This window comes from Ascaphus truei, chromosome 4, assembly GCF_040206685.1.
Source record: "Ascaphus truei isolate aAscTru1 chromosome 4, aAscTru1.hap1, whole genome shotgun sequence".
Lineage (NCBI taxonomy): Eukaryota > Metazoa > Chordata > Amphibia > Anura > Ascaphidae > Ascaphus > Ascaphus truei.
Genome location: NC_134486.1, coordinates 363,737,105 through 363,755,890, shown reverse-complemented (window position 1 = coordinate 363,755,890; position 18,786 = coordinate 363,737,105). Strand labels below are relative to the sequence as shown.

Genomic DNA, 18,786 nt, shown 5'->3' with positions numbered 1-18,786 from the left:
CTTCAAAATGATGATACATCTATTAGAGGAGAGTAAGTTCTGCAGATTATATGTCGGGCCATGGAGGAATTGTTATCTATGTATTAATGTGTTGCTGTACAGCAGTGTCTTCCTGTGGACTAGACTGTAGGTGTTCTTGCGCTATCCTACAACATCAACGTCTAAGCATGATGCATTATTTAGCTAGGTTACAAATACAGAGCGGACCCATTACAAATTACAATAAAGAAGAGACCAACCTTTTGCTGTGTTCTGGTTCTGTGTGATCGTGGTCTTGTTTTGCGGATGACGGCCTCCTGTCTCGGGGAACCTGATGGGTTTAAATGCAAACAGGAGAGAAGATTCACATGTGTTCATGCAAAACTCTTGACAAAGGGCTGCTGCCCGAAAGAAAAATCGAGTCTCTCTGGGTGGGTCAGCCTATGGAAGTCTTTTTTTATTATATGCATTAGGTTAAGTTATCAATTCACGATGTATTCTGGATTGTATTTAAAAATATTGTTGTATTATATAATGTTGGTATTTTTTTCAAATCTGGTGTCCTCATTCTTACGTCATCATGGTTACAGTTGAGTTTTTTCTTACACGCATTTATTTCATGCAAAACTCGACACACACAACAGGCATATACACAGCCACAACATGCAAATCATTCATTCTTTCTGCTTTGCATGTCCACCAAAGACAGCTGCGCAAAACAGTTACAAGGGGACACGGTGTGGAGTATCCGTGCTTTGCGACAAGAAAACTACCAATCTCACCGATTGCAAAGAATCACAGCTCTATTTAACCCTTGCAGTGCTGTAGGGGGATTGCTCTGCTCATGGGGTTAAGTTGCAGAATCCTGAAATGCATTGCATAGTGATTCTTCAACACTACAGGGGATAATCCACTTTACCGCACGTTTTTAACCCCTTCTATGCTGAGACTAGTCCAGGCATGTATTACTCAATGTACTGTAACCTTGGAGTAAAGTCTTGAGAAAGCGATGACTCATACGATTCCATTGTGGTTCTGGAACCACAGCTACACAGTAGATGTATTTAAATGCCGTGCTCCTTGCAGACTGTATCGGGTATCTCATAGCTGTCATTCTGCGGTGTTAGCTATGCCACAGTACCTTGTAATAGTCATACAGGAGTCCCAGAGCCGCTGCGCTGTCTTCATCCCCATTGATACTCATCATGGCCTTGGTGGCTGCAGTGAGAGGGTTTTCCAGGAAGGATTTCCAGGCTTCATCCTCATTAGTGTACGAACGTCTCTGCTGATACAGAGAGTCATTCTGAAGCACTAACACCGGCCTTTTGCTTTAGGAAGAAAAACAAAATATTACCATTAAAATGAGAGAGATATAGATATAGATATATGTAGATGAACTGTTAAGACCACAAAAGGCCCCCTTTGGATGCCTAGAATAACAGTTCATTAAATTAATTACTATAACATTATATTATTATAAACCTGTAATCGTAAAAAAATGTTATATATATATATATTATATAATAAAAATTTATATTTATATATATATATATATATATATATATATATATATATATATATATATATATATATATATATATATATATATATATATATATATAAATATATAATTTTTTTTTTTTTTTTATTTTTTTTTACAATTACAGGTTTATAATAATATAATGTTATAGTAATTAATTTAATGAACTGTTATTCTAGGCATCCAAAGGGGACCTTTGTGATCTTAACAGTTCATCTACAAATCACTTTGGGTCAGGTGTAACACAAAAAAGTGGTGCAGGAATCCCATTGCTGTTTCAAATCCGCAAACTTGTGGCCTCAATGCTCAGACTACATTGAAACCACCGGAACAAGAAAAGACGGGTCTTTCTTAAAAGTGTTGAAAGGTTAGCAAAGTAGTAGGAGAGAGTACAGTAGTCACTGCCCTTGGTACCATTGCACTGTCATCAGTGGCGTTCCAATAGCCCTGGGGCCCGGTCTCCAGGGTGACCAATCCATATAGGTGTCCTGGCAAATTTGCCGACTGTGCATGCAGAAAGAGCGCTTGCCGACCACGCATGAGCGACTGGCAAGGGCCGGTTGCGAGTGCACACAAGTGACCGGCGTAAGCAGCCGGCAAGTGCCGATGGCGCACGAGCAGCCAACGCAATAGAAACATTTTGCACTAGAGTCATTCTGACTGAGCCACCTGTGCTGAAGCAGGGATATCCTGAAGACCTGACCTGTTGGTGGCCCTTGAGCACTGGGAGTTGGCCGCCCCCGTTTTCGGATTTTCCGAGAATAACTCTTCATCTGCGATTATGACAGTCAGGGTGGTAGGTAGACATCGGCGGCCTGCGGACAAAATGTTTCTATTACGTCGCCTGCTCGCGCGCGATCGACACTTGCCGGCCCCTTATGCCGGTCACTCATGCGCACGCGCAACTGGGGCTTGCCAGTCGCTCATACGCGGTCAGCAAGCACAGTCAGCAAATATGGGTTGGTCACCCTAGAGACCGGGCCCCCAGGCTATAGGTACACCACTGATGACAGGGCAATGGTACCAAGTCATTCTGACTAAGCCACCTGTGCTGAAGCAGGGATATCCTGAAGATCTGACCCGTTGGTGAGCCTTGAGGACTGGAGTTGGCTGCCCCTGATGTAAAATAACCAACTAATAGCCTACTCGTGTGAAAACCAAATGCATCCATGTGTGTCTATGTGTTGTCAGTTCCTACAATCTGATGAGGCGGACATGGACATGATTTGCATCATACATGGATGGAACAGGATCATCATCATCATCAGATTTAATACTCCACTTCAGATTACTGAAGCAGGTTCAACTAGTCCAGATTTATAATCTGAAAAGGGAGATTTCAAAACTCAAAAAGTGTATCAAGTGATGTCTAAATCTACACCCCAGGAAGTGAAAGTGTTGAGCATTGCAACACCTTTTGCAAATGTTTTAATGGGTTTTTTTTTTATTTCAGTTTAAAATACTTTTAAAACAGGTTTTCAAATAGAAGACCTAAATGTAAAGCAACTTACAAACACAGGTAAAATGATCTGGACTAAAATGAGTATGTCACAATATTGATCATAATTATAATCAACAAAAATATTCTAAAAATCAGTGTTTCTCCGAGATTGACATGTCACATAAAAAATGAAAAATAATACTAAAATAACACGTTCTGTGTTTTTCTTTTTTTTTTTTTTAAATTATCTTTCTATCCAATAAAAAGACAATATGAACTAGCTGCACATGTTCATGTGATCTGGTCCTAACCTTAAATAAAACATTACTCATATTTATGTGTGCATATGTACACACGTGTGTGCAATGTCAACAATGTGTGCATTGCTTTATAGAACAGGTGTAAGAATACAAATAGCTATAATGAAACAAGTGGAGCTATCTACCAGCAATAGGAATCCCTGCCATGAAGAGCACATGGTATAAGGCAGTGTTTCTAGGAACCCTTGGGTTCCCTGGACATATTTAAAGGGTTCTCTGCAATTTTCTGGTCAATTAAAAATGGTATCAAATACAGAAGAATTTACCATGCATCTAATCTCAGAGTGGGTATTAGAGATGGGTGGGGGTTCCTCAGACTTTCACTTGGGGTTCCTTAACCAAAAAAAAGGTTGAAAACCACTGGTATAAAAAAGGAGTAGGTTGCATGACTTTGAGAGTCAGAAAAGTGTAGTAATTAGCAGTGCATAGTCAGAAGGGCCGTTAGGATGCAAAGACTCATGATTACAGTTCACTCAAAGGCTTTGAGGTGCGGGGGGGGGGGATTGTATGGAAGGTGAGAGGTGCGATGGTTAATAGCCCAGTTTATTAATATGTAAAACTATTGTACCCAATGACATTTTAAAACGAGAATGTAAGAAAAGAAAAAAAAATACACAACTGTGTATCAAAAATAATAATACTTGTAATAATAAATTTATAACTCTTACAAATAATTCAATTATACCGACTGATCAAATATTGTGGTTGAGTTAGATGAATACGAACACACACTGGAACAAGTGGTTATGGCTAGGTTTCATTTAACCGTCACCGTTTCCGGGCTGCCCCAATCCCTGGAATTCATTTCTCTCCCTAATTAATATGCTCTGAAGCCAGATGAGAGGAATTTTTTTTTTTTTTTTTAAAGTATACAAATCAGCCCGGTTAAAATAAAATAGTACTAAATCTTTTTTCAGCACAATGAAGAATACTTCCCGGCATACTGAATGAGGGTCTGCGTTCTCCCAAATCGGTGGAACGTCTCATGTTTCTTAGATCTCTGAACACATTGCAGTACAAACATACAAAATATACCGACATGTAACTGTTTGCCGTTTCCACATTAGCATGCAAATATTTTCCTGTTGCAACATGTCAACAGAACTTACAAAAACGCTAAAGCGTTTATCAGGCTATTTTACTTTAAGGCAATTAGCATGTCAAATACATAGTCCCATTCTGAACAATAAAAGGCAGCCAGCTGAAAGATGTTGTTCTTTGATAGTGAAATATTTTGAAATCCATGTCAGATTTCAACAACCTCACAGTACATGCAAAGCAATAAAAAAAAAAAAGAAAGAAAAACAATGTTACTGTTATTCTGAGCCAAAACTATATAGCAAAAAAGTAAATAACCGAGAACTTTTTTAAAAACAGATCTACATAGCAGAGAAATGTAGTTTCAGTGTTATTTTTCCGCTCTGTAAATCTTTGTTTTTACTTTGATTGCTGTCATGCAAATGATAATTGGAGATACTTTGTTACTTCAAGAACAGGTCGTATCTGTCACTTAACATGGAATATAGTTCAATCTACTGCTTCGTGCTTTAATTACAATATTATTGTACAACCTGACACAGTTTATTTACAGAGCAGTTTATGTGTAACATTAAACACACACACACACACACACACACACACACACACACACACACACACCTTCTCCTATAGTTATAGAGTGGTGCGTTAACCAAACATCAAATACAGCAGAAGCTCCCGGGGCAATATGACAGCAGTGGCGAGAGCTGCATTCCCCTTTATTCTATGAAAGAACAAAGTAATAGTCATACGTGTTTGACTCAAAATGCATTCACATAAAGGTCTCTTCACATGCCAGAAGACGTGGTGTTTTGCGGCGTGGCGTGGGGGGTCTTACGAAATAGCACTGCTTAGTAAATATGAGACAGATCCATAAAGGAAAACAAACATAAAAAAAAAAAAGTGCAACTGCTGTTTTTGCATCTAAAAAAGGAGATATTGATATTGTGTAAATAATCGTTGAATGGAGCATGGTCACACCACACAGCAGCTGAAAGACAGGGGCTTATTCTACATCAGCCCAAGTGGCCGATTGGACTGTTTTGGGCCGAAACACCCCATTGAAGTCAATATTAAAGCTGCAGTTCAAGCTCCCGTTTTTTTTTTTTTGTTTTGTTTTTTTACTTCAATAGTTTCATGTGGGCAAGCTCTACTTAGCTAAAGAACTGCATAGCTGCCGGTCAATTCGTTCTCCGTCTATTGATCGGCAAAGTTTGGCGACATCTTTAAATATGGGGAATGTAAATATTGCTATAGGAACAAGCATGCTTGTTAAAATAGAATACAAGAAAATTGGTCTTTCAAAGTTGTTTTTTTTTTTTTTTAAACAGAAAATGCTAAAAGTATTTTTTCTTATTACAGAACTGATTTATTTTAAAAAAAAAAACCACACACACATGCAGGATATTGCTTGAACTGCATGGTTCAATATGAGCTTGTAGGTGTTCTGTATGTTTTAAATTACGGCCGGAATCAGCCCGATCGGCTGCTTCTGCTCATGTAGAATAACCCTCTTAGCGCTCTATTTTGAAGGCATGTGCCACTTTGCTCTGGAACCAGGCTGCAATCTTTGCACCTCCTCCTAGGTGTCCTATGCTGCACATTCCAGCTCTGAATACAACGGCAATATAATCCATGGGCTATTGATCAAAACGTAAAAGAAATGAACAGTGTAAATTACAGGTTAGGGAATGTGATCCTGGCAAAACTATGAAACTCGCAAGGTCTTCTGTTTTTAAGAAAGGACTATGGGCATTATTAATGCAGTTTTGCTCTCGGACACCTCATACTCAGAAACACAGCAGGGGGGGGGGGGGATTCCAATTTCTCCAATACTATACCAACTCTTGTTTTCCAGCAGCATTGAAAGAAATTCTTACAACCTCTCCCTGCATCCTATATCCTGAACTCTTCCCGCGACAGCTTTATCCACCAAGCTCATTCTCTTCCCATCTTGTAGGCTCAGTTAGAAACTATCTTTTTAAAAGGATGATTCTCAACAGCATTGAGATACCAATAACTACACTACCCATGTTCTGTACCTTGCAGAGAGGCTTCAACATACAAGTATACTGCAAGTTATTTTTGTCTACGTGTCTCCTATCATATAATTCAACTCTAACCACTTTGGGGCAGATTTCCCCTTTTCCTTACATACTCGAAGGTGTTGCATGTCGTTTCCCAGTCCTCTAAAATCAGGGGGTGCTCAACTCCACTCGTCAAGAACCCCCAACAGGACAGGTTTTAAGGACAGCTTCAGCACAGGTGGCTTAATCAGTGGCTCAGTCAAAGACTGAGCCACCTGTGCTGAAGCTGGGATATCCTTAAAACCTGACCTGTTAGGGGGTGGGGAGAGTCTCGAGGACTGGAGTTGAGCACCCCTGTACTAAATTATCCGTCTTTAAAGCCCAGAGTACGTGGCTAGAGCATCGCTGGAAATAAATAATATTAACAAAAATGTGCCATTATCTTTTTACAACTGCACACAATACACAAAAGTTTTAATAAATGATTCTTAAATCCATAAATGTGCAATAAAACCTCAACTCTCTGTGCTCCAAGAGACGGCAGGAAAAAATAACAGGGAGACCCTGGGGTTTGCCATTGCTCCAGTTTTGCATTTCTGCACAGGTTCGTCAACGGGCGATGGAAGATAGTGTTAAAACAACAGGTGCTCGTGGCTCATCCCTCCCATTGCAACATTCAGTTGAAATACAGAAATGCCTGGAAGGTAATCTGCCGACTTAAAAGGCGTGCACAGAGCCCGAATGATCATTTAGAAACACGAACACCCATCTAAGGTTTGGCAGAAGTTTGGTTTCCCACATATAACTTTAGGGAGGGTTGTGAAATCCGAATTCTTCTTATTTTAGCTTCCAGAGGGTAGACAGTATACGAGAGCTTTTTTTTTTTTTTTTTAAAAAAGAAGGTAAAAGTTCAATTTGTAAAAACTATATTTAAAAAAATAAAAATAAAAATTATTCATTGCAACACACAAATATTTGAATAACAAACATTGCATGTGTTTTTATAGTCGTGGTATACATTGTTAGTTGATGACTTAAGCAATGGAAAATTTCTTTTTTTTTTTTTTAAATAAAATGTCCATTTATGGTTTAATATGATTTAATAGTATAAATACGTATCGCCTTTTACAGAAATATTTTGAGTATTGATACAGAATCAAGAAACAATGTACATTACAAAGCCTGGTCATATTTTATTTGAGGCTTTAATACAGACTGAATGAGGAAAAATAAGAAACTATTAGCAATATCTGCGTTCTGTATTACATAGGAAGGCACTGCTGTGAAGAGGTTAAGAAATGCCTCCTGTGAAAGGCAGGTGCCGGTGATGTACGGTTATAAGGAAAGAACATCATTTACATTCTGTTTGCTTTGGTGTTTGTAGCTAATTGCAAAGAGAATGTTGAACCAGGAACCCGCCGAGTATTTACATTTTACAGCCACTTAGGCTGCGTTTATAGTGCTGGCTACAGCGACGGCTTGCAGCCGCAAAGCCACTCAATGTAGTCATTAGCGACCGCCCATAGTGGGGGCGACAGCGACGTGTGTCGTCACAGCTACCAAAATCGTTGTAATCAAAAAGAATGAGATTTACAGAGACAGCCGCACCATGTGACTGGCAGCAGCCCCTTGCCGCCACCGCACGCCAGTGTGCAACTTTTGCGACGTCACGGGTAGCGTCGCCATAGCTAGCACTATAAAAACGCAGCCTTAGACTGAGTAAAGTACAAAAGTATACAAATGGAGCATAGTGATGTAATGTACCCACACAACCAGACTCTTCAAATGGGCTAGAGATGTTGAGAGCCATTACAGACAAGGCGTAGGTGTGTCCCTATAATTTAATGATGCCCCTGTTAATGCTGTCTCTGCATCCCCACCCCTAGTCCTTTTAATCTCACAGTAGGGAAGAGAAAACATTAGCTCCTGCATTAGAAAAGCAATGCAAACAGGCTTGCTTGGCTGAAAAGAAGCCCCTACCCTCCCAGCCAGTGTTTGTGTCAGGGTTTCTAAGGATTTGGGGACTGAGAGCTGATGGTAGACACTAATTGTTCTGCACAGTCTATGCTGCTCAGGATGACCAACGCCTTGCAGGTGTCATGTTTCATCCCAGTCTTCTCCATTTTCTTCAAACCAGGACAGAACTCCACCAGGGATAACTAATCCCCAGCTACAAATCATTTCAGATAACGTGTCACTTTTTACTTGTGAGGATGTTTCCCCATTTTTAATGCTGTACCATTTATATAGCCAACTACTTTACTACAGTAACACACACACAGCAAACGAAAAGCTTGTAGATCATAAATATACACAGAATTAGATAAAAGTATTTATATATTGAAAGTTACTTAAGAGATATAAACACATAGGAATATTAAATCCCCAAGCAGATCTGAAAGAAGCAAGGTTCAAGACACAGCCGCACTATCCGAGTTACAACCCCACTTTTTCCATGTAGACAGACATTCGTTTTCAAAAGACCCAGCTGACACTTTTCAGGGTCTCTGCGTAATGACACTGACTGATGGCAACTTAACACGGGGCATGTTTCACCACCTTAAACCCAGACAATATATGATCAAAATACTATCAGATAAAATCTGAATAACTAGTAAGAAGAGAACTCGTCTGCAACAGGTAAAAACACACATACATATATATTAAGTAGAAATGATGCAGTCACAGGTCTTCAAAAAAAAGGTCCAAAAAAGTTTATTACAAAAGAATCAACGTTTCGGTTCTAGCAAGAATCTCTGGAGATATAGATAGATATATTGAAAACAAATGCCTTCACAATTTTCCCCATCGAGTCCACAACAGTTGCACAAACTGTAAGCCAGCACCAAACCATTATAGAAGATATTAGAAATTAACGAAAGAAATGCATTCAGATCCTGTTCACGAATGCCATCCCATCGTCATGTGAAGTCTATTTAAACACGAAATGAGTCCAAATCACTTCTCTAATAGGGAAGTAAACAGATCCCCAGCACAAGGGAGCTTGAAGGAAAAAAAGTGTCCCACTGCCAGGTTAGTGCTAGGAGATGCAGGGATAGGCGCAGGTGCAGCAGGGCACCTGTTACAGCCCACACAGGAGAAAAAAGCACCGTATGTCCCAGGCTGGAATAAAATAATCTTCAGCACCGATTTCGTGCAGAATCAAAATAAACCATTAGAAAAAAAACCAAACGTATTCCTAAAGATGCGATCACACGTCTAATGAACCCACAGGGATCACATCTTTACACGAGATGTCAAGCATCCACGGGATCTGGTACTGTGATCAAGTACAACATAGCAAAACCTAAATATACCAAATAAAAGCACCAGCACGTAGTGAGAAAGGATCACATTATATACACCCATTCGTTTTCTTCCAGAGATACAGTCAACGAAATAGGGTGTGAAGCGAGGGGGGAAATAAGAGTAGAAAGAAAGGAAAGTAATGGCACGAAGTCTGCAGAGGGATAAACACACCGGTTCTACTGGACTTGGAAGAGCCGCGCTGGCAGAGCCAGGTTCACTTACTTGTCGTAGTCTTGTGTCATCTCGCAGATCTCGGCGGAACTGGACTTTCTAGTTGGGACAGTAAATCCGATCTGTCCTACAGTGTATTGGGGCAGCCAGGGCGCAAAAACGGGTTTAGTCGGCTTTTCTCGCTTTTTTTGAGGTTGGCTGTGATTGAGAGGTAGGTTTAAGAGCTGGAAGGCTTCTGATTGGTTGGAAGGGTCCCCCTTCCCGGAGGAGGGAGCGGAATCCTTCGCGCGGATTGGTTAGAGCGGTGAGAGAGGGGGCGGGGCTCATGGGGCTAGAAAGGTGCTTGCGTTCCAAAGGGGGAGATCGTGTTTCTCTGAGGCGCTGTCAGAACGTTCGAAAGACCCAACATGCTGGTATTGTGACGTCACAGACAGGGGCACCTGTGCGCTGCAGGTGGGCGCCTGAGCCGAAGCTGCCACCCCAGCCTCAGAACCTCACACACCTCGGGGGTGCCAGGGACACGGAGACAGCGGTGGAGGAGCCACGTGGGACAACAAAGTAGCCAAGTTGGGTGGGATAGCTAGTTAGGTGTGATGGACGTATCAACTTTGATTTCAAATCGCCCATCAAATACATTTGGGACATTGTTGGGTGTTCAGGACACGCAGAGATACGATCATGTCACTTTGATTGCCAATCAAGTTTGCTACCAATTAGAAGAAATCACCACCACATCTGCAGAAGAGGCAGTTGCTGTATTCCAATCAAAACTCGTGTAGATCAATGAAGGATATTACAAGTGTAATAAAACTTTAATTTCACATATTTTGAAATGTTTTCTCTTGGGCTAATAAGATTGGCAGAGAGGAAAACTAAATGTGGGGTATTATCTGGTATCCCATCAGTTGTTTCTAATATGGTTTAGTTGTCTCTCTTTTTGTCTCCCCTACATTTATCTAGTAGCCAAGAGGAGGACAGGACAAGATAAACAGATAGTTGTCTTAGATCCCTACTGGCTCCAACGAAACATATCCGTGTCCACACCAAACAAGCCTATGCAAAGCCACCGTGTCCCCACTGTGAAATGGCCTGAGGTTGTCCCTGGGGGGTAGGTGGCTTGTTTTGGTTACGTTTAACTGATCGCTTCATCATGATGCCATAATGTGACCATTCAATTGTTGAGGTTTTTTTTCTTTGCAAGGAGTTTGTTAAATAAATTCCCAAGCCGTGTGTATATATTGTATATATATTTTTTAGAACCCTGTTACTGAAGAGCCGGCACACATTGCTCTGGCCCTCTTGCGGTAACAGTAAAAATTGTGGTTTTTCCCACTGAAATTTGGGTAGAATACATAAAACCGAAACACTACTATATTCTTTTTTTTCCCCAGTTCATTTAAAAATGCAGGCCTCAGTCCTGTTTTTTCCATGTATGGGAACAGCGATTAAAAACCGTAAGCAGTCTAAAGATTTACAACCAACTATGAGGTGTCTCAATATAAAAGAAAAAATAACAAAATCACCGGAAGAACAAAGAAAAAACTTGTTGAAAATGTACATCCAAAAAAAAAGTGTATTTCAATATTGATTAGTGTATTTTGCACCACAAAAATAAGCGAAGCAAATGTATTTCAGATCAGTACATGTGCTTGCTCTGGGCTAAGGGTCATTTTATTCCCATATAAAGGGTAGATTTTTTGTAGGTTGTGGTACCTTCTCATAGTGGATCCACATTAGTTTTTGATTGATCGAGTGTACAGAGCTTTAAAATAAATAAATAAACAGGTCTCACTTGTGTACTGTTGACGTGTCTTCTTCATGCTTAGAAATTTCGTAGCTGTGTAGCAAACCTTGCTCTACCAATGAGACTCAAGTCAACAAGGTGGTCGGTCACCTCTCTTAAAAAGAAGTCTCCTTTAGTTTGAAAACCAGTCGCTGGGGCACATGTGTGTGGGTTCTATTAAACATACGCTGTTTTTTAAGACAATGTTTTATATTCAGTAGATATTGTACAAGGAGACAAACTGGTCCAACCAAGGTCACACAAAATGGGCAAGCACTGGAGTTTACCACTCCTCGGGTAGAAAGCCTTTTACCTTTAATATGAAAGCACCTGCTATTTAAGCCTCATGAGTAGAACAAGTCTTGTAACTTTGGTCGAGACTTTCTAAACAGGTCAAACCAGCCCAAATACCTAAATTAGTTTGATGACTTAACCAACCTAAACAGGTTGAGACTTGTCTTTTCAAAACCCTGTTTTTAGGGACACCATATAACCAAAATTTCACAGCCCACTAGGCCAAGTTTGGAAGGTGACGAGTATCTCCAAATTACATCAGACAGGTCACGTTAGCTGATCTTAGCTGCAGTATTGTATTCACCATCAAAATCTGCAACTTTACAGTGATAGGCTACCGATGGCTTCAAAATTAGACCATCACTGGGGTGGATTTAAAATGGTAATTATATTTTGTGGCTGACAGTTACTTAGTTCTGTAAACTGGTTATTTCAGTTGTTGGACACTTATGAACTGATTTCTCTAATAAGACCATCCACCACCCATGGAAATATGATATATTACACTCCAAAATGTTACTTTCATTATGAATAAATAGATACAAAGTGAGGAAAAACTAAGCAGAACCAACAAGACAGGTTGGAAACATCTTTAACAATTTTATCACTTGATTTTACGTTTCATGATCTGCATCTGTAAGATATGGGTGTAGAAATGATATACTATTACCTTAACCTGTAACTTGTTACTGGTGTTTGTTTACACTTATTTTCCTCAGCAACATGATGCCATGAATTAGCAACAGCAGAACATATTCTGTATTAAACTTCTAAATTGATATGACTAATTAGTGTCACCATTGTGTATCCTAGCATTCCGATCCACTTAACACAGCAATTTCTATTATTTATGCAAACTTATGTTTTTCACGTTTGACTTCATACTTTACCTAATTACAGTAGCCATAATTAAGCAACCCACATGTTGAATCAAGCACAATTACCTCTGCCACATTTTTTTTTAGATGTAGGGGTTGCGTAAGATGTCATTAAAAGATGTCACAGTGAAGAGTTGAGTTGCACTTGTAATCTCATAATTTATTTGCAACAATATCTATTTTTATTTCAACCATTTGCTGCACAATGTGTCAGCGGCCCATCTGGGTTAATAAATTATATATACAATACTGAACCAAGTATATGAAATAAATGCTGCACACCTAAAAAAAAGTATAATAAAAGATGATGCCATTACCGGTGCTCCTGTGTTTGAACGATAGCCTGTAATCAATCCAATGCAAGTAGTAGTTGAAGGAACACAGGGCACAAACGGATTTGGAATAACTAACTCATTTATTGAGCCAAACACAACGCTTCAACCTTATTGGTCTTTTATCAAGTGGCATAATAACACAATCCTGTGAAGTCCATTATATAGCACCCAAAACCCTATAATGCTCTCTGTTCAATCATTATTGATGGTGTACATATGTGCTAGAAACACTTGTCTTCAATCAATGTGAGCATACTGGTAACCTCCTTAACATGTGCATACATAAAATGTATGTATGCACATGTTAAGGAGGTTACCAGTATGCTTGAAGACAAGGGTGTTTCTAGCACATGTGTATACCATCAATAATGATTGAACAGAGAGCATTATGGGGTTTTGGGTGCTATATAATGGACTTCACAGGATTGTGTTAATATGTCACTTGCTAAAGACCAATAAGGTCGAAACGTTGTGTTTGGCTCAATAAATGAGTTAGTTATTCCAAATCCGTTTGTGCCTTGTGTTCCTTAAACTACTATATACAATACTGAAAACACAGAATATTGAACTTATTTTCCTTCAACATCAGTAACACATTTAAATGGATTTCATATATCCAAGCCAGTGGTCGAAGTATGTATGTATATTTTTATTTATATACAGTAGCGTCATCAATGTACACAGCGCTTCACAGCAGTAATACACATGATATAATAATATAACACATAATGGGAATAAGCGCTTCAGACATAAAAGTGACACCAGGAAAAGGAGTCCCTGCCCCAAAGAGCTTACAATCTAAGTGGTAAATAGGGAGAACTTACAGAGACAGTAGTTGGGTGTTCTGGTAAGCAAATTGGAGTTTAAAAGGGAGTTACTGGTCCTGATTCCTGCATTTTAACTACGCTGGAAAGGAGGATATCATCTATCCCAGACTGCACATCTCAGCACCTAACTATTGCTGTGATGCTGCCTTTAATTTTTATATTTGCTTTGACATCACTTCTTTTCAAATTATGCACTTCCTTCCACGAGCCTCATCATGTCTCTAACTCTATTCATACATCTCTATCTCTCCTTTCTTCACCGCTTCTAAGTTCACATGAACTCCTTTCTTACCTGCGCCCTCTGACACCACACAGCTATATCCCCTGCACTAAAAAACACCCCTACTAATCATCCTCACACATCCTCTTTCTATCCATGCTTCTTTTCCTTGCTTCTGGGGATATCTCTCCCAATCCTGGTCCCAGCTTATTTATACGAGCTCTTGTCCTCGCCTTCCACATACAACTTCTACTCCTTCTGGTGTCAACCCCTCTAACCTCATACTCATCCCCTGTCACCCTCCCTCCTCTCTCCCTTTCTCCTGTGCCCTTTGGAATGCTCGCTCCCTTTCTTACAAGTTCCTCTCTGTGCATGACTTATGTCTCTCTCACTCTCTGCTCCTATTTGCAATAACTGGGACCTGGCTCACTCAGTCTGACTCTGCTCTGGAAGCTGCCCTCTCTTATGGTGGCCTTTCCTTCTCCCACACTCCATGCCCTGATGGCAGGGGTGGAGGCGTGGGGCTCCTGCTCTCCTATCTCTGCCGTTACCGAACCCTTTCTATTCCCCCCTCTCTTGCTTTTCCCTCATTTGAGGCTCACACTGTCCAGATCTTCTCTCCTCTCCCTGTCCACGTGGCGGCCATCTATCGCCCACCTACCTCTACTCATCCCTCTTCTGCCTTTCTCACTTTGAATCCCGACTCTCTTTCTTTTTCTCCTCAGACTCCCCTGTTCTTCTCCTTGGGGACTTCAATTGCCACATTGATGATTCCTCTCTCCCTTGGGCTTCCCGCTTTCTCTAACCTCTTCTTTTGGCCTTCAAAAGTGGACTGCAGCCAGCACCCACAAGGATGACCACTACCTAGACCTGGTTTTCACTAAAAACTTTTCTCTCACTGATTTCTCCATTTCCACATTTCCTCTCTCTGACCATCATCTCAGCTAATTTTCTCTCTCTCACTTCTCCCTCTCCATCTCGCCCTCGTTTCTGCAGAAACCTGCACTCTATTAACCTACCAGCTTTTGATTCCACTTTACACTCCTCCCTCTCCTCTCTCAGTCCTGCTTCAGACCCTGACAACCTGGTTAGGAACTACAACTCTGCCGTATCCTCCTCTCTTGATATACAGGCCCCACATCCTCTCTGCCGTCCTTGCCCTTCTAACCCCAGACCATGGCTAAATTCCCACATGTGCATGCTGCGTTCCTCCACTCGTTCCTCTGAACGCCTCTGGAGGAAATCTCATACTCTCACAGACTTCATTCACTACAATTGTATGCTGTCCTGTTTCAACTCTGCCCACTCTCAGGCTAAACAAACCTACTTTTCATCACTAATCAGCATGCACAAGTCTAACCCACGCCAACTCTTCTATGTATTTGATTCTCTACTCAAACACTACTCAGCTGCCTCTTCTTCTTCCTCCATCTCACTTCAGGACTTTGCTGACTATTTTAAGGAAAAGGTGGAATCCATACGTCAAAACATCCCATCTGTTGCCTCCTCCCATGCCACACCACTTCCTAACTCTCCTCTTGCCTTCCTTGACTTTTTTTCCGCTGTCTCGGAGGAGGATGTGTCACTGCTGATCTCCTCTTCTCCCTCTACCACCTGCCCTCTTGATCCCATTCCCTCCCATCTCCTAAAACCTCTTGCTCCTACTATTGTCCCTATGCTCACACACATTTTTAACTCTTCCCTCTACTCTGGTACCTTTCCCTCCTCCTTCAAACATGCAACCGTTATACCATTACTCAAAAACAGCAAGCTTGACCCTACCTGTCTTGCTAACTATCGACCTGTCTCCCTCCTGCCTTTTGCCTCGAAACTCCTTGAACGTCTTGTATTCTCTCGCTTGCTCCATTTTCTCAAAACCTATTCTCTCCAAGACCCTCTACAATATGGCTTCCACACTGCTCACTCCACGGAAACAGCCCTCACTAAAATAACTAATGACCTCCATACTGCAAAAGATAGAGGCCATTACACTCTGCTCATATTACTCGACCTCTCTGCAGCATTTGACACAGTGGACCACCCTCTTCTCCTTCACATTCTCCATACTCTTGGTATTCGTAACAAAGCTCTATCCTGGATCTCCTCTTACCTCTCCCATCATAATTTCTGTGTCTTTTTTGCTAACACCTCCTCCTCTTCTATCGATCTCTCTGTGGGGGTACCCCAGGGCTCTGTCCTGTGACCTTTTTTCTTTTCTCTGTACACACTTTCTCTAGGTGACCTAATCACATCTCTTGAGTTTAAATATCACGTCTATGCTGACGACACACAAATTTACCTTTAAACCCCTGACCTTACACCTCCAATACAGACCAACGTTTCTGAATGTCTCTCTGGGATATCATCCTGGATGGCCCTCCGCCGACTTAAACTTAACATGGCAAAAACAGAGCTCCTTATACTTCCTCCCAAACCTAGCCCTATTACCTCCTTCCACATTACTGTTGGAACTACGATGATTCACCCAGTAGCCCAAGCACGCTGCCTAGGGGTCACACTCGACTCCTCTCTCACATTCGCCCCTCACTTTCAAAACGTATCTAAAACCTGTTGCTTTTTCCTCCGCAATATCACAAAGATACGCCCTTTCCTCTGTTACTGGACTGCTAAAACTTTGACTCAGGCCCTCATTCTCTCCCGTCTCGATTACTGTAACCTCCTGTTGTCCGGCCTTCCAGCCTCTCACCTGTCTCCCCTACAATCTATCCTAAATGCTGCTGTCAGAATCAATCTACTCTTTCCTAAATCTGTCTCATCGTCTCCCCTGCTCAAATCACTCTCCTGGCTTCCTATCAAATCTCGCATCTCACACTCAATTCTCCTTCGCACTTTTAAAGCTTTACACTCTTCTGCTCCTCCTTACATCTCAGCCCTAATTTCTCACTATGCACCATCCCGACTCTTGCGTTCTGCTCAAGGATGTCTTCTCTCTGCCCCCTTTGTATCTAAAGCCCTCTCCCGCCTCAAACCTTTCGCACTGCCTGCCCGCACCTCTGGAATGCCCTTCCCCTCAGTACCCGACTAGCACCCTCTCTATCCACCTTTAAACTCACCTTAAGACACACTTGCTTAAAGAAGCATATGAGTAGCTCTGTGGCTGATACTATACACGATACATAAAGCTTGGCCCCCTGCAGACGCACTTACCTGATTGCCATCCTACTGTCTTTGTACGTTCTCCCCACCAATTAGATTGTAAGCTCTTCGGAGCAGGGACTCCTTTTCTACAATGTTACTTTTATGTCTGAAGCACTTATTCCCATGATCTGTTATTTGTACTATTTGCTATTTATATGATTGTCACATGTATTACTGCTGTGAAGCGCTATGTACATTAATGGCGCTATATAAATAAAGACATACATACAAGTGCGTCTGCAAGGTCAGTGCATATGAGATGTATAGTATCAACTAGCGGGGCTACCCATATACTTCGCTAAAGAGGTGTGTTTTAAGATGGGTCTTAAAGGTGGATAGAGAGGGTGATAGTCGGGTATTGAGGGGAAGGGCATTCCAGAGGTGTGGGGCAGGTAGTGAGAAAGGTTTTAGTCAGGATAGGGCAGATAGATACAAAAGGGGTAGGCAGAAGACATCCTTGAGCAGAACGTAAGAGTGAGGACGGTGTGTAGCGAGAAAGGGCTGAGATGTAAGGAGGGGCAGAAGATTGTATAGCTTTAAAATTAAGGAGGAGAAATTTATGATTAATACAGGATTTAATAGAAATCCAGAAGAGGGATTTCAGAAGGAGAGGCACTGAGACAGACGTAGGAGAGAGTAAATGGTTTCTAGCAGCAATGTTTAGCATAGATTGAAGGGGAGACAGTACTGTAGGTTATAATAGTCAAGGCCGGAGAGAATGAGGGCCTGTGTTAGAGGGGTAGAGAGGAGTCAACGTGGGGGCAATTTGGTCAGTCGATTGCTGCAAAAGGAGACTAAATGGATTAGGCCAGGTGTGCACAAAGTGGGGGGCGCGGCTTTTACAGAGGCCCGCACTTCCCCGAAAGCATTTAAAATAAATGTCGGGGATTGCGTGAGGGCTCTGTAACTTTAATTTACCTTCCCTTCCAGCGCCGCGTTTCCATGGCAACCCGGCATCAAATGCCGCCATAGCAACGTGACGTCACATGACCCCACGATGTCATTTGATGCCAGAGCTGTGCAAGGAGAGGGGGTCACGAGCCAGAGGGGAGAGGAGACGGGGGCGCATGTAGAAAACTTCGCGCACCCCTGGATTAGGCTTGTGGGCACGTTGATACCTAATGAAATTAATAAAGTACTTGACTTAAGCTGTTGCTCCATGCAGGGGGGTCTAACCAATTTATGGATCTCCTCTGCTGGTGACTCCAGCTATATCAGTTTGCCTCCTCCCAACATACATGACTCTTGGTGACCATTAGCCCCAGTTTTTTCAATCTCTGATATTGATATGTTCTCTCCACCTTTCTCCCCAGATAATTGAGTCCGTCGGTTGTGCCGTTCTTCTCTATATCGATGGGTGTGCCAATGGTTCATTCCTTCCATCCTGCCACTCACCTCGCACTGTGCTAGTGATCCACCTCTACCTGGCTCTTCGTTCTTTACCTTCATATGGGATCCCTTTTCA

The 18,786-nt window shown here is 41.5% G+C and overlaps 1 protein-coding gene across 2 annotated transcripts in view; it reads right to left on the bottom strand.

Annotated features, from left to right (window-relative positions):
* GRHL1 (grainyhead like transcription factor 1) overlaps positions 1-10,033 on the bottom strand; it is a 49,528-nt gene extending 39,495 nt beyond the window's left edge. For both annotated transcript variants that reach the window (XM_075598346.1, XM_075598347.1), the window contains exons 1-3: positions 9,877-10,033; positions 1,121-1,307; positions 240-310 (exon numbers count right to left, since the gene is read on the bottom strand). In XM_075598346.1, coding sequence (XP_075454461.1) covers positions 240-310; positions 1,121-1,307; positions 9,877-9,896 — 278 coding nt within the window. In that variant the 5' untranslated portion in view covers positions 9,897-10,033. The remainder of the gene's footprint in view (positions 1-239; positions 311-1,120; positions 1,308-9,876) is intronic.
* Positions 10,034-18,786: the final 8,753 nt, after the last annotated feature.